Source organism: Castor canadensis, chromosome 1 (assembly GCF_047511655.1).
Source record: "Castor canadensis chromosome 1, mCasCan1.hap1v2, whole genome shotgun sequence".
In the NCBI taxonomy this organism is placed as follows: Eukaryota; Metazoa; Chordata; class Mammalia; order Rodentia; family Castoridae; genus Castor; species Castor canadensis.
In genome coordinates this window covers 140,996,113-141,011,551 of record NC_133386.1, presented here as the reverse complement: position 1 = coordinate 141,011,551, position 15,439 = coordinate 140,996,113, and the positions used below count along the sequence as shown (strand labels likewise).

General features: G+C 44.1%; 1 protein-coding gene across 1 annotated transcript; it reads left to right on the top strand.

Annotated features, from left to right (window-relative positions):
- Positions 1-13,400: 13,400 nt before the first annotated feature.
- Positions 13,401-14,351, top strand: LOC109679433 (olfactory receptor 52R1-like). The gene has a single exon (XM_020154642.2). The coding sequence runs from the start codon at positions 13,407-13,409 to the stop codon at positions 14,349-14,351; it is 945 nt and encodes a 314-aa protein (XP_020010231.2). The 5' UTR covers positions 13,401-13,406.
- The last annotated feature ends 1,088 nt before the right edge of the window (positions 14,352-15,439 follow it).

The window sequence follows — 15,439 nt, the reverse complement described above, 5'->3', positions numbered from 1 at the left end:
AGGAGGAGGAATGGGTCGAAGACTTCGCCCCCGAGGGATCCGGGAAAGGGAGGGGGAAGACGGGCCCCCCTCATCAACACAGGGGGAGGAAACTGTCCCTACACTTCCAGTCCGGATGGTGGGCCAAGGGGGACCGGGAGGAGGGCAACAGTTTCAGTACTGGCCCTTCTCCTCCAGTGATCTATATAACTGGAGGACACAGAACCCGCCCTTTTCTGAAGACCCCAAGTGTCTCATAGATCTCCTGGAGTCCATCATGCATACACACCGCCCCACTTGGGATGACTGTCATCAGCTGCTCAATACTCTTTTTACGACGGAGGAACGAGAGCGCATCCTCAACGAAGCGAGGAAGAATGTCTTGGGGGATAATGGGAGACCCACAACTCTCCAACCGGCCATAGACGAGGCTTTTCCCCTACGCCGGCCTGATTGGGATTTCGGGACCGCAGAAGGTAGGGAGCGTCTTCGGATCTACCGCCAGACTCTGATGGCCGGTCTCCGAGCGGCCGCTAGAAGGCCCACCAATTTTGCAAAAGTAAAAGCAGTCATTCAAGGGGAAAACGAAAGCCCAGCCGGTTTCTTAGAGCGCCTCTATGAGGCATACCGTCAGTACACCCCGATTGACCCTGAGGCGGACCTCCACCGGTCTGCTGTGGTACTCTCATTCATTAATCAGGCAGCCCCAGACATTAGGAGAAAACTCAATAAACAGGAAAACTTAGGGGAGATGACTATAAGGGAAATGCTACAGGTAGCAGAAAAGGTCTTTACCGCTAGGGAAACTCCAGAAGAAAGGGAGGAAAGACAGAGAAAGGAAGACAGGGAAGCCCAGGAGAAATTGAGAAAGGAGGACCGGGAGTTCCAGGCTAAGGAAAACCGAAAGCAACAGAGAGAAATGGCTCGTATTTTCCTAGCGGGTGTCCGGGACCAACCCAGAGGAGGGGGCCACGCCAGGACCCCGGATAAGGAACACTGTTTTTACTGTAAGGAAACGGGGCATTGGAAGAGAGAATGTCCTAAGTTAAAGGGAAGAAGAGGGTTTGGAAGGAGACCGGGGGAAAACAGGGAAAGGGAACGAGCAGTAGAGCAGGCCAGAGTCCTACTAGCCGGAGAAGAGGACTGAAGGAGACGGGGCTCAGACCCCCTCCCCGAGTCCTGGGTAACAATGCATGTGGAGGGGAAGCCGATGGGGTTCATGGTGGATACCGGCGCCCAATATTCGGTTTTAAACAAGGCACATGGACCTTTGAACAAGGCACGAACAAGTGTTGTTCAGGGGGCCACCGGTACGCAGTTATGTACATGGACTACCAAAAGAAAGGTGAACTTAGGAAAACACCAGGTCACACACTCCTTCTTGGTCGTCCCTGAGAGCCCCGCTCCCCTGCTCGGACGGGACCTACTCACCAAAATAGGGGCCCATATCCATTTTGAACCAGATGGAATAATTGTGACTGATCGAGAAGGGAGCCCGATTCATGTCTTGTCCCTATCATTGGCTGACGAGCATCGTCTGTTTGAGAGTCAACAGGAACCAGGAGGGGACATGACTCATTGGGTAAAAAGATTTCCCACGGCCTGGGCGGAGACTGCGGGAACCGGCCTCGCCAAACACCTCCCGCCCGTAGTTATACAATTGAAGGCTTCTGCTCTCCCCATTCGGGTGAAACAGTATCCTATGCCTGAGGAGGCCCGAAGAGGCATAGCCCCTCATATCCACAGGCTAATAAAGGAAGGAGTACTGCGACCTTGTCAGTCTGCCTGGAATACTCCTCTGCTCCCCGTCCGAAAGCCGGGAAGCGGGGACTATAGGCCTGTGCAAGACCTACGAAAGGTAAACGAGCGGACGGAGGACATTCATCCCACCGTTCCAAATCCCTATACCTTGCTCAGCCACCTACCCCCCTCGCAAGTATGGTATACAACCCTTGATTTGAAAGATGCTTTCTTCAGCATTCCATTGTCAGAAATTAGTCAGCCGCTATTTGCTTTCGAATGGCAAGAAGATGGGGGCCAATCCGGACAGCTCACTTGGACCAGACTGCCGCAAGGATTTAAAAACTCTCCCACCCTGTTTAATGAGGCCCTGAGCCAGGACCTGGAACCTTTTCGTCGGAGCCACCCACGAGTCACTCTATTACAGTATGTTGATGACTTACTGTTAGCGGCAGAAACCCGAGAGGAGTGCATCAAGGCTACTGAACACCTGCTAACGGAATTAGGTGAGCTGGGGTATCGGGCAAGTGCCAAGAAAACTCACATCTGTAAAAGGTCAGTGACGTATTTGGGTTATCGGATTGCAGATGGGGCAAGGTGGCTGACTGATGCCATGAAACAGACTATTCTGGCTATCCCATCCCCGACATCCACTAGGGGGGTGAGAGAATTCCTGGGCTCCACGGGGTTCTGTAGACTCTGGATTCCAGGATTTGCGGAAATAGCCAGACCCCTATATGAGGCCACCAAAGAAGCTCCAGATTGGAGTTGGGGAGAGAGAGAACAACAGGCCTTTGATCAGCTAAAAGACGCTCTTTTGCAGGCCCCTGCCTTAGCCTTGCCAGATCCTACAAGACCATTCACTCTGTTTGTAGATGAGAAAAAGGGGGTAGCCAAAGGAGTCTTGACCCAACAGCTAGGTCCCTGGAAGAGACCAGTGGCATACTTTTCCAAGAAATTAGACGCAGTAGCGGCAGGATGGCCCCCCTGCCTCCGCATCATAGCGGCCATTGCCGTGCTGGTGAGAGAAGCCGATAAACTAACCTTTGGACAGGCCCTCTGGGTAACGGCCCCTCACCCGGTGGAGGGAATCCTTAAACAACCCCCTGGGAAATGGATGACGAATGCCAGGCTCACCCACTACCAGGGGCTCTTGTTGGATTCCCCTCGGATCACATTCACAGATCCCGTAATCCTGAACCCTGCCACCTTGTTGCCTAACCCGGAACTGCAGACACCTGTCCATAACTGCAAAGAATTCCTCTCCGAAGTTACACAGGTACGGGCTGACCTAAAGGATACCCCCCTGTCCGGCTGCAAATTAAACTGGTACACGGATGGAAGCAGTTTTTTCCAAGATGGAGCCCGAAGGGCAGGGGCAGCTGTAGTCGACCAAGAAGGAAATACGGTATGGAGCAGCGCCCTCCCACCCGGAACATCAGCCCAAAAAGCGGAATTAATTGCCTTGGCAGAGGCCCTGGAGAGGGCAAAAGGAAAGCGAGTCAATATCTACACCGATAGCCGCTATGCTTTCGGTACCATCCATGTCCACGGGGCCATCTATCGCGAAAGAGGATTCCGCACAGCAGAAGGAAAACATCTAAAGAACCTAGCCGAAGTCCAGCGTCTATTAATGGCAGTGGAAAAACCGAAGGCAGTGGCAGTGATGTATGTCCCAGGCCACCAGTCTGCCAAGACGCCGGAAGCTGTCGGTAACAACAGAGCAGATCAAGAAGCAAAGAGAGTAGCAATGGTGAGTCCTCCCATGGAGACAGGGCAACCTTCCACGGTTGCGGCGATAGACGTGCCGGTCCCAGAGCTCCCTCCGCTACCCCCCCGACCAGAATACTCCACAGAGGATTTCACTTGGATGAGAGCCCACTCCCCCTTTAGAGAAGGGGAAGACGGATGGAAAAGCGACTTGGAAGTCAAGTTAATTCTGCCTGAAAAACTCGGACGATTCCTGTTGGCTAACTTACATAAGTCCACCCATTTGGGGCGGAGAAAATTACTAGACTTGTTGACATCTGCGCAGCTCCGATTTCCGAACCAGACCATAGCAGTCCGCCAAATTGTGGAAGATTGTGCCAGCTGCACAATCATGAAACCAGGACGAAGGGAGGGGCACCATACAGGTACTCGGGAACGGGGGAGGGCTCCGGGAAGAAGTTGGGAAGTGGATTTTACTGAGGTAAAACCGGGAAAGTTTGGGTACAAATATTTGCTGGTATTCATAGATACCTTTTCAGGCTGGGTGGAGGCTTTTCCTACAAAGAAGGAGACGAGTCAGGTAGTGGCAAAGGCTTTGCTAGAGGAAATCATACCCAGATATGGGGTGCCCGAGGCAATTGGGTCAGATAACGGTCCGGCTTTTGTTAGTAAGGTCCTGCAGGGACTAGCCCAGACTATGGGGGCCAATTGGAAGCTACATTGTGAATATAACCCCCAGAGCTCAGGGCAAGTAGAAAGGATGAATAGGACACTAAAGGAGACTTTAGCCAAATTGGCCCTGGAGACTGGCGGTGATTGGGTGACGCTCCTTCCCTTGGCCATCTTCCGAGTCCGGAACTCCCCCTATGTCCATGGGCTAACTCCCTTTGAGATCCTGTATGGGGCTCCACCCCCCATCATTCAGAGGACCTTAAGCCCAGAACTAGGTGATCTGGCCCCAAATTACCTGACCATGTTGCAGGCTTTAGCTAAAGTGCAACAACGGATTTGGCCCTTAATTCAAGCATACCACGCTGTTAAGAGGGACCCGGCTCCGGAACATGGCATAGTCCCGGGTGACATGGTATGGGTTAAAAGGCATCAGTCCAAAACCCTAGAGCCTAGATGGAAAGGACCTTATGTTGTACTGTTTACTACCCCTACCGCCCTCAAGGTTGATGGCATCGGACCTTGGATCCACCACTCCCACGTGCGTCGAGCCAATCATCAAAAACAAGAAGGGGTCAAGGAGTGGACTGTACGGCGGCACCCAGACAACCCATTAAAGCTAAAGCTTTTGTGGCCCCGGGAACATGCAGAGCCTTCAGGAGCAGCCACGGATGGGGTGGCTGATCGCTCTGATCTTGCTCAATGCCCAGAGCGGGAGCCTCGCAGAAACCAACCCTCACCAGCCCTATAAGCAAACCTGGATACTCACCGATGGGGAGACTCATACCACCCTCAACGAGACTACTCGCACTGCCCCCATAGGAACTTGGTGGCCGGAGCTTCAGTTCTGCTTCAGAGACATCAATCCTGCCTACAAGTCTACTGCCCCGGAGTCAGCCCGACGTTATGGGTTTTATGCCTGCCCCGGCCACAAAAAGAACCAGGAATGTGGGGGGATACAATACTCCTTCTGTAGGTCATGGGCATGTGTCACATCCAATGATAGTGAATGGAAATGGGGGATATCAAAATCAGACCTAGTCAAATTTGCCTTTGTAAATGGGATATTAAGGGGGCACAGAATTCCAATACTCACCCATAAATGCCAGCCCACGGATCTAGATAGAATCAAGGTCACTTTCACTGAAACTGGCAAGAAGGACACCCCTGGGTGGATACAAGGTAAGGTATGGGGACTTGTATTTTATAAATATGGTGGACATGCTGGCTCGACCATAGTGGTCAGATTAAAAATTGAGCCCATAGGGCCACCGTCCACAGCAGTAGGCCCCAATAAGGTACTTAGGCCGCCCAATGTAAAGCCATCTCCCCAACCTTCCACAACTCACCACCTTCCCTCTACCATAGCTTGGGCTAATGTTACAACTCCAAGACCATCAGAAACCAGCCCTCCCCTGGTGAGGCCCAGTCTCATGACCGCATCTAAAGACCCCCTCTGGGAGCTAGTGGGTGCTGCCTTCCTGACGTTAAACCACACCAACCCTAACATGACTAACTCCTGTTGGTTATGTTATGATGTGAGGCCCCCATTCTATGAGGCAATAGGGCTAAACACCACTCACGATACCTCATCTGAGGAAAACCCTAGTCAATGTTCCTGGGGAGACCGTAAGAGAGGTCTGACCATACAGCAGGTAAACGGCCAAGGAACCTGCTTAGGAAAAGTGCCAAAGAACAGACGGGACTTATGTACTGTTATTAACGCCAGTTCTACCTGGGGAAATGCTATTAAATGGGTAATTCCAAAGGACAATGGGTGGTGGCTATGCTCGCGGTCCGGACTCACCCCATGCCTATCAACTAAGGTGTTTAACAGCTCTAAAGAATTCTGTGTTATAGTGGTTGTGCTGCCCCGCATCCTCTATCATTCGGAGGAAAGTCTATATTCATACTGGAATATAGGAACAGGTGAGAGAAAGAAGAGAGAGCCTATTTCTACACTAACCATTGCTACCCTACTTAGCCTAGGGGTGGCTGGGGCAGGGACCGGCATAGCCTCCCTGGCTACTCAACATAAAGGGATGTCTTCGCTGCGCGCAGCCATAGATGAAGATATAGAGAGAATAGAAACCTCCATTAGCCACCTAGAAAAATCCCTCACTTCCCTGTCTGAGGTAGTACTTCAAAACCGACGAGGTCTGGACTTGTTGTTCCTCCAAAAAGGGGGACTATGCGTTGCTCTAGGGGAAGAATGTTGTTTTTACGCTGACCATACCGGAGTTGTTCGTGACTCCATGTCTAAACTTCGAAAGAGCCTGGAACAAAGAAAACGAGAAAAAGAGGCAGGGGAAAGCTGGTTCGAGTCTTGGTTTAACCAGTCCCCATGGTTGGCTACCCTTTTATCTGCACTGGCAGGGCCAATAATAATCATCCTATTACTTGTTACCATAGGACCCTGGATTCTAAACCGACTTATGACTTTTGTCAAAAGTCGAATTAATACTATCCAACTTCTGGTCCTCCGCCAACAATATCAGGCTCTTCATCCTCTCGAGGATGATTCCTCAATTTAGGCCATAAGAAAGGGGGGAATGAAAGGAATATGAGGTCTCAGCGGGCCCCAACCCCCTTGTTGGAGAAACCAGTACCAAACATCCCATGTAGATAAGATAAGCAATGAGGCAGGGCTCAGTTAGGGCATATAGAATGTGAGGAATGCAAGATGTGAGATACGAGCAAGATGTGAGATACGAGCAAGATGTGAGGTACGAGCAAGATGTGAAGTACGTGCAGGATGTGCTCTGCCTGCTTGTCTAATGTTGATAACAAAAATATGCACGCCACTGCAGTCTATATAAGATTTCCCCCTAAGAGGCTCAGGGTCTTGCTTTCCTAACCGGTCCTGCGTGTCCGTGTGGGAGCTCGACCCTGGCTAGCCAGTCCAATAAACTCTGCTTTGTTGATTGCATTCACGCCTGGCTCTCTGTCTCTCGGGGGAATAGGATTCCGGGTCCTAACAGGAATGAGATTTTATACAAAGGATTTTAAGAGAAAATGAAGTTGAAGATATGTATATAATACTTATATACTTATAATAATATTTATATATCATATACTACATATACAAATATTTGTGTATATGTGCATAAGGAATGGATGATATAGAAGAACACAAGATGACTAAAAGAATTAGAGAAAGATAGGGTGCAGTAAGTAAAGAACAGGATGCTCAAAAATTCAGCGATATAGTGTCTCTGAGCTCTGACCAGGTTCAGACCATTTTGTTACATCATTGACTGAGATACTGTGGACATAAAAGTCAGCAGCAGTGAGAATATAAGAACAATGAGGCTATGGATGGTCAAGCTTCTACAACAGATACAGTGAAATGTCCCAGGACTCTCTTTCTCCAATAAAACTTCCATACTAAAGGTTCTTTTCTGACCCACTTTTGTAACCCTGCAATCACAGATGGGTGTGGCTGTATACATCTTAATAGAGAGTAGGCTTCAGAATGGGACTGAGAGCCAGTTTCTTAAATTCTCAATGCTTGCTGCAGCTACCAGATTTTGAAATACACAAATCCTCCTCTTGGAGGATCAATCAAAAGTTTGTTCCTCACATCAAGCCATTCTGAAAAATTGAAAGGTAGTATGGTCGGCTTGAGAATTTGCACAAGAGACTTCAAGTTATGTCAGCTTGGTGCTACTGTGGCATTTGGGACTGTGTATGTGTCAGAAGATGAGGGAACACAGATTCTACCCCCAGACATCACATTTTGTTTGGGAATTACACTTCCTCTAAAAAAAAAATAATCAAAGGGAACTGGACTTTCTTTTGCTTTCATTATACTGAGTATTTTATATGCTCAACTTAAAAGAAACAATAAAAATAATATTCAAACTAATATAAAAATAAAATTTTAATGTATAATGTCAGCCTAATCTTCAAAAATTATAAAACCCTAAATATTTCTTGGATTCCCTATAAAATAATAATGTACCTCATTTTATTATGTTGATAATAAAAAGCATGACGGGTCCTTTGTGCACACATTGATCAGAATCTACCATAGCACATTAACGTAAACTTGGCAAACTCAGCAATTTTTATGTAGGTTTTCCCAATGCATACTGAGTTTTCTATTTTTGTTAAGCATATTTTCTGAGGTCTGACTGCTCTATAAAGTGAGAGTTCATCTTTTCTTCTTGTTTTTAAATGATTCTTTCTCACCTTTCTTTTACAACATCTTTTTATATTTGAAAATCAGTATGAGTTTTAAATTTTGTGCTAAAATCAATAAATAAGGGAAAAACCGACAAGGTCCTATATAAGTACTGAGAGATGGGAAGATCCACACAGCCTTTAAGTGAGGCCTGCCATCCTCAGAAATGTTCAGAAATGACTATGGTGGAATTTCTAGCAGAATTCCTTCTCCCTCTCTGATTAATCACACACTCAGAAGTAAGAGGCCATGAACCACAGCTAACTTAGTACACACTGAAACACCAAAGAATTGGTAACAACCTCATCAGGTCTACGATACTGATATATACATACCAGTATGCCATCTCACACTATCAAGTTTGTAGGTAGGTTTGTACCTTTACAAAGCATGTAAACTCATAGAATGAAGGTATTACACTAATTTTGAGGATTAAAACAAATATTTAATAATACATTTACATAAAAACATTATACACATATTTGCATGCAAATTAATTCCCTCATACACATATTATTAACACACCTCAGATACATGTATCAACATACATGAAATATAAGTGTACTTCCAGATTGCACAGAGTATTCCTTCAGTTGTAAATATGCATCCTCATATTAACAAAAATTGTGTATATATATTGCTCACAGTCAGGTAATCAATAGCACACCTTCTTGTGCATGCGTTCAAATCCCCTGCCTTTGCATACATGTAAACAGAGGAGAGAGGAAAGTTAGGGGTTAATGCTTCTAGCTTCAGTACTCAGTCTCAGAGGAAGCCAGTGCAAGTAGACAGCAGGACTCAGGGCAAGGAGAGAAAAATGCTCGGGGAAACAAAAAGGTCAGCTGCTTTCCTTCAAATAGGCCCTGATCTGAGGTTTCTAGCAAAGGCTGAATCCTAGGGGCTTATTTAGGGACAGGCTGGATGTGGCACAGATATAGTGGAACTCAGGGTGAGTATTTCCCTGTACCCAAGGCACATCTGCACTTTACAGAAAACAGTGGAACACTCTAAGTCTGAGAAGACAAAAGGAAGGTGATGCACTGTGCAGAAAGGCCTGACTCCCTGAGAATCCGAGATTCAGAAATCAAAGAACACTTAATACCACTCTGAGTTGGGGAGAAAGAGTAATTCTCCAGAAGAAACTGAGAAAGGTAAGAAGACCACCTCCATACATAACCCTTCCAGGAAGGACATTGCAACTGAACCCAGTATACTCCACTATCATTGCTCTACAGCTTATCTGTAAGTACTGAAAAGTAGGAAATAGTCACAATTTCCCTAAAGCTATTCTTTAGCAAGATCTCAGCTCATTTTACTTTTTATGCCTTGACTGGCTTCAGCAACACAGCTGTCTGATGGACACAACTATTTCCACATATGGGTGGAGTAATGGAGGTCCAACAGAGCTAGTGGGTTATAGGCTGGATTCAAATCCATATTTTCTGATGAAAGCTGAACTCTATTCAGCATAAAACCACCAATTTCTTGGAATTAAATTTTTCAAACAAAAACTACACAGAGGTTTTACAAGCTAGATTTTATTTAGAAAACAGAAAAATTAAATCAGAAATTCAAAGTAATAAAAAGTATATCAGTTAATTTTAGCTTTCAGTATGCACTATGCTCACAAGAGTTCTAACCTGTGAAAAAAGAAAAAAAGAACATATTTAATATCAAAGAAGAAGGAAGGCATATTGAGCAAGGGGGAAATTATATTGTTTTTTTCTCCTAGTGCTTAGAGAATGCACATTTTCTTTTTTTTTTTAATTCTTATTTTATTCATATGTGCATACAATGTTTGGGTCATTTCTCCCCTTAACCCCACCCCCTCCCTTACCCCCACCCGTGCTCCCTCCCCTACCCCCCCTTAGCCCTCACTACCAGGCAGAAACTATTTTGCCCTTATCTCTAATTTTGTTGAAGAGAGAGTATAAGCAATAATAGGAAGGACCAAGGGTTTTTGCTAGTTGAGATAAGGATAGCTATACAGGGAGTTGACTCGCATTGATTTCCTGTACATGTGTGTTACCTTCTAAGTTAATTCTTCTTGATCTAACCTTTTCTCTAGTTCCTGGTCCCCTTCTCCTATTGGCCTCAGTTGCTTTAAAGTATCTGCTTTAGTTTCTCTGCGTTGAGAGCAACAAATGCTATCTAGTTTTTTGGCTGTCTTACCTATCTTCACCCCTCCCTTGTGTGTTCTCGCTTTATCATGTGATCAAAGTCCAATCCCCTTGTTGTGTTTGCCCTTTTTCATCCTCAAAGCCAATAGCAATCTAGTAAATTGTGGTAAACCTGATAAATTCCATATTGAAAACCTCCCACCCTGGACGAAACAACCAGAGATTGGTCAAATCTCTGTCCCCTATTCATGACTTCATAAGTTTGTGAAGAAACAAGGGCAATGAGATTTCTGACAGGGAATGCACTGGATTCCACGGAATCACTGTGGAAAGTATAGAGAAGAAGCAGGGGTACCTATGATGGCCCCAACTCCCCTTCAAGATTATAGTTTGGCTCAACCCTCCCATTTTACACAGGAAAGAAAATCTGAGAGCATGAAATCTCAGCCGGCAGAATGGAATGAAGAAGGCTGAAGGGCTCATGTTAATGAGGGAGCTCTTTGCTGTTGAGGGGAGTATCTGACAGCCCAACATTGAGGCTGGCATATATAAGAAAGGGGAATAGAGGAAATGATTTTTGAAAGATGTTCCTTAATTTGCTTAGCTGAAATGTGGATGGAAAGAAGTGTATAGGACAAGTAAGTGCTGCATTAAGTCCTTCATTAAGGCTAGGGGGCAAAAGTCAGTAAAGATGTCATCCCAGAGGAAGCAGCATATCCTCAGAGATGTCAGAAGACCAGAAGAACCAGTAAAGTGAAGTTTCAATAAAGTGAAGTTTTGAGGTTCTGAGTCCAAATGCAAATCTGTCACTAATTCAATATACTTATTCAAGCCTCCTACATATCCACCTTTGTCACAAAAGGACAAAAATCTCTGCTTAACCCAACCAGGGTGGGATTCCCAACCATTCATTATCCAGCAAAGGCAACAGTGTGTGCTACCAGGAGCCATAACTGTGGAGTGATTCACTGTGACACAGATTTAGTATGTGATACCAAGAAAATCATATAATAACTCTGAATTCTATTTTTCCCATGGATAAAATGAGGATGCAGAAATTTTATGAGTTATGAACATGAACAACTAATTTTAAGTCTACAGTGCAGGGTCTTAAAAAAATCAATCCATTCCAGTTAATCAGTGATTATTATACACATAATCACTGAAAACTTGTACCTTCAGATAGCACCTCTTCCAGTGTGTTTCCCAGGAATGAGGATGATCTCAGTATGCTTTTGCTAGTAAGATAAAACAGCACCTAGATCAGCAACTAGTGAGACTCAGGATCTAGATCATATAGGGGCAGAGGTAGAAAGGGGTGAAGACTCTGGCTCAAATAGAAAATGCAGTATTAGATCTGGAAAAAGAAAACAAAGTACAGACCCTGAGCCCCAGGTAAAATGTGTCTATGACCAAGCCTGGTGGGACACAGGCTTGTGATCCCAGCACTTGGGAGGCTAAAGCAGGAAGATCCAAATTCAAGACCTGTTTTAAAAACCGTTCATGCTTGAGTGAGTGTGTGTGTGTGTGTGTGTGTGTGTGTGTGTATGTGTGATGTGTGTGTGTGTGTGTGATGGTATTTGCTTTGAGTAAACCTATACTTCTCATTTAGGTAAAATGCTGTTTCCATTTTAGAGTACAATTTAAGTAATTTTAAGCTCCATTTTTCTCAGATCATTATAAACCTAGAGAAAAATTAGAAGAAACCTTTCATTTTTATTAGCATATATTAATTGTACAGTGGGGGGATTTGATGTGACAATTCTAAATAGCCTTATATTGTACATTGGTTAGATCGCCCTTAAGGAACCACATGGTCTAGTAAAATAAAATATTCATTAGTTCCTAGAGGTGATTTGTTAAGGGGGATTAGATGCAATCTTATTCTTTACATGTTATTCTGTGAAAGAAGCATAAATTAAGGCTTTCAGACCAGGGCAAAGGACAACTGAGACTAAGAAATGAAAAGGTATTGGGTATGAACCAAACTAGAATCTTTGTGCCACTGATTTTGAGAAAGGTTGCAGTCATCAGAGGGATCAAGCAAGCATAGAGTCAGCACCTGTAAGGCAAATACAGAGAATGGTTCTCACAGGTTACTCACTGGCAGCATGGCAGCCTGTACTATCAGAGATGAACACGACTCTCATGTGATCATGGGTTTAAAATAGAGTAACATGAGGCTTTGTTAGGGCATGCAGGTATTTTTCATCAGATAATAAGTATGCTACCACTGAATAATGGCATTTATTTTTTGTCTCCTTCAGCAAATACTTAATAAACTCCTACTGAGTACCAGGCACAGAGATATAATGCATATTTCAAGGCTAACATCCTGAAAACCTTATCACCTAGGACAACCCTTGGTAAACTAGAGTCTGTAGAATAAATTCAGCTTTCATGTTGCCCTAGACACAATTATATGGACTACATCCACACACATGCATTTATGAATTGTCTATTGCTGTTTTTGCACTATCAGTCAGTTAGTTTTGTTCAAATCCAAACCTCATGGAAACTCTCCTAGATTTAAAGTTAACTCAACATCATTACAAAAATTGCTATGGTCCTTTAAGCCATGCTGCCTTCTTATACTAGAATGATGCCCAAATGACTTAAAGACTAATTGTCTAAAATTACATATGGTAAATGTTTAATAATCAGTTGTTACTTGTAAAGAAAAGAAAGGCAAAACTTACTATGACATTACATGTCAAGATGTAGTTCCCTTAATGTATTTCACTTTCAATCAATATGTGGCAAAAAAAAAATTACACTAGGAACAAGGATGCTCCAATGCCATTTTAATGACATAAGGGTGAATTAACAATGAGTCACATCAATTTGTGTTGTAAAATTTTATTCATTAAAATAGCTTAAGATATTAGGTTTCTCATTACTCAACTGAACCTTCAATTTATAAGGAATAGTGATAATTTTTTCATTGTTATCATCTGCAGAAAGCACATTACACTCACAACAGAGAACATATCCATTCCCTGATGCTGAGTTCTGAAAACAGCTCTTCTCATCCTGAATTCTTCACCTTGCTTGGAATCCCAGGGCTGGAAAACACTCAGTTTTGGATTGCCTTTCCATTCTGTGTCATGTTTGTCGTGGCTGTGACTGGAAACATCACCATCCTGCATATAATCCGAACTGACCACACCCTGCATGAGCCCATGTACATCTTTCTAGCCATGCTGGCCATCACTGACCTGGTCCTGTCCTCTTCCACACAACCTAAAATGTTAGCCATATGCTGGTTTAATGCTCATGAGATTGAATATCATGCCTGCCTCATCCAGGTGTTCTTCATCCACACCTTTTCTTCTGTGGAGTCTGGAGTTCTCATGGCTATGGCCTTGGACCGCTATGTGGCTATCTGCTTCCCACTTAGGCACTCTAGTATCCTGACCACATCTGTGGTGGTCAAACTAGGGGCAGTTGTGATGGTGAGAGGGCTGCTGTGGGTGAGCCCCTTCTGCTTCATGATCTCCAGGATGCCCTTCTGCCCCAACATGGTCATTCCCCAATCATACTGTGAACACATGGCTGTGCTCAAATTGGTGTGTGCTGATACTAGAATCAATCGTGGATATGGGCTCTTCGTGGTCTTCTCTGTGGTTGGCTTTGATATGATGGTGATTGGTATATCCTATGTGATGATTTTGAGAGCTGTTCTACAGTTACCTTCAGGTGAAGCCCGCTTCAAAGCTTTTGGTACATGTGCTTCTCATATCTGTGTTATCTTGGCTTTATATATCCCAGCCCTTTTCACTTTCCTCACTCATCGCTTTGGTCACCAGGTGCCCCAAGTGGTTCACATCATGTTTGCTAATGTCTATCTACTGGTACCCCCCATGCTCAACCCCATCATCTATGGAGTTAGGACCAAACAGATCAGAGACAGGGTTATCCAAGGATGTTGTGGAAAAGACTCCTGAGCCAAGGATCACAGAAAACTGGCACTCTTATTGCCCCATGGATCTGGCACATAATGAACAACAGGTACCAGGCCTTTACCTATTACCACAAAGTTATCTCTGTGAACAACTAGCCCAGAGACATGTATTCTTTAGAAGAAAGAAGACATCTGAGCCCCGTGATGAATGATACAAACTTAATTGATCTGTGATTATTATCATAAGATAGCAATGTTTTTTCCTACATCAAATCACTGAATGTTTTAAAAGAATGCTATATCCAACAGATTATTTAGGTAAAAACATTGTTTTTGCACTCTTGTTAGAAGTATTATTTGGTAGAAGATTTAAAAGGAGAAATTTTGAAATTTCTCTCAAACAGATGAAAATACATGTATTTCCCAATCTGGTGAGCTCTTGTTTTTTTCCTTTTTTGTTTTGTTTTGGCAATACTGGTATCTCAACTCAAGTCTTCAGGTTGCTAGGCAGGTACTCTACCATTTGAGCCAAACCTTTAGTCATTTTGTCTTTATTTGATTTTTAATAGAGTCTTACATTTTTACCCAGTGTCAGCCTCAGACCATGATCTTCTTTCTGGACCTATGACTTCCTCATAGCTGGGATTACAGATATATACCACCATACCCAATTTGTTGCTTGAGATGTAGTCTCACTAGTTTTTTCCCCATTGGCTTGTCTCAAGTCAAAATCCTCCTTATCTCTGCCTCCAGATTAACTGAGGGTACAGGAATGCACAACCCCACCTAGCTCTGGGAATCTCTTTATAGAAATAGAACCTTTGAAACAAAACCCTGTATGAAAGACATGCATACAGTCATTATTGATAAAAAATAAAATGAAAACTAGAAAGTAAGTAATGCAACACAATTTGAATATTGTGTGAGCTATATTTATAGGTGTACTAAAATGTGAAAATGATCAAGATAAAGCACTAAATTAAAAAAGGAAGTAAAGCAACTACCTATTAGTCTTCATATCATTTCTAAGAAGGAATACATATGATCATAAAAGATTTAAGGAACACACACTAATATTAATAATAGCTACTTGGAATAGTGAGGCTGGTGGCATTTCCTTTTTAAGCTCTT

Bases quoted from the DNA above. Each gene is read 5' to 3' on its own strand.
- LOC109679433 (XM_020154642.2), top strand. From the start codon at position 13,407: ATGCTGAGTTCTGAAAACAGCTCTTCTCATCCTGAATTCTTCACCTTG.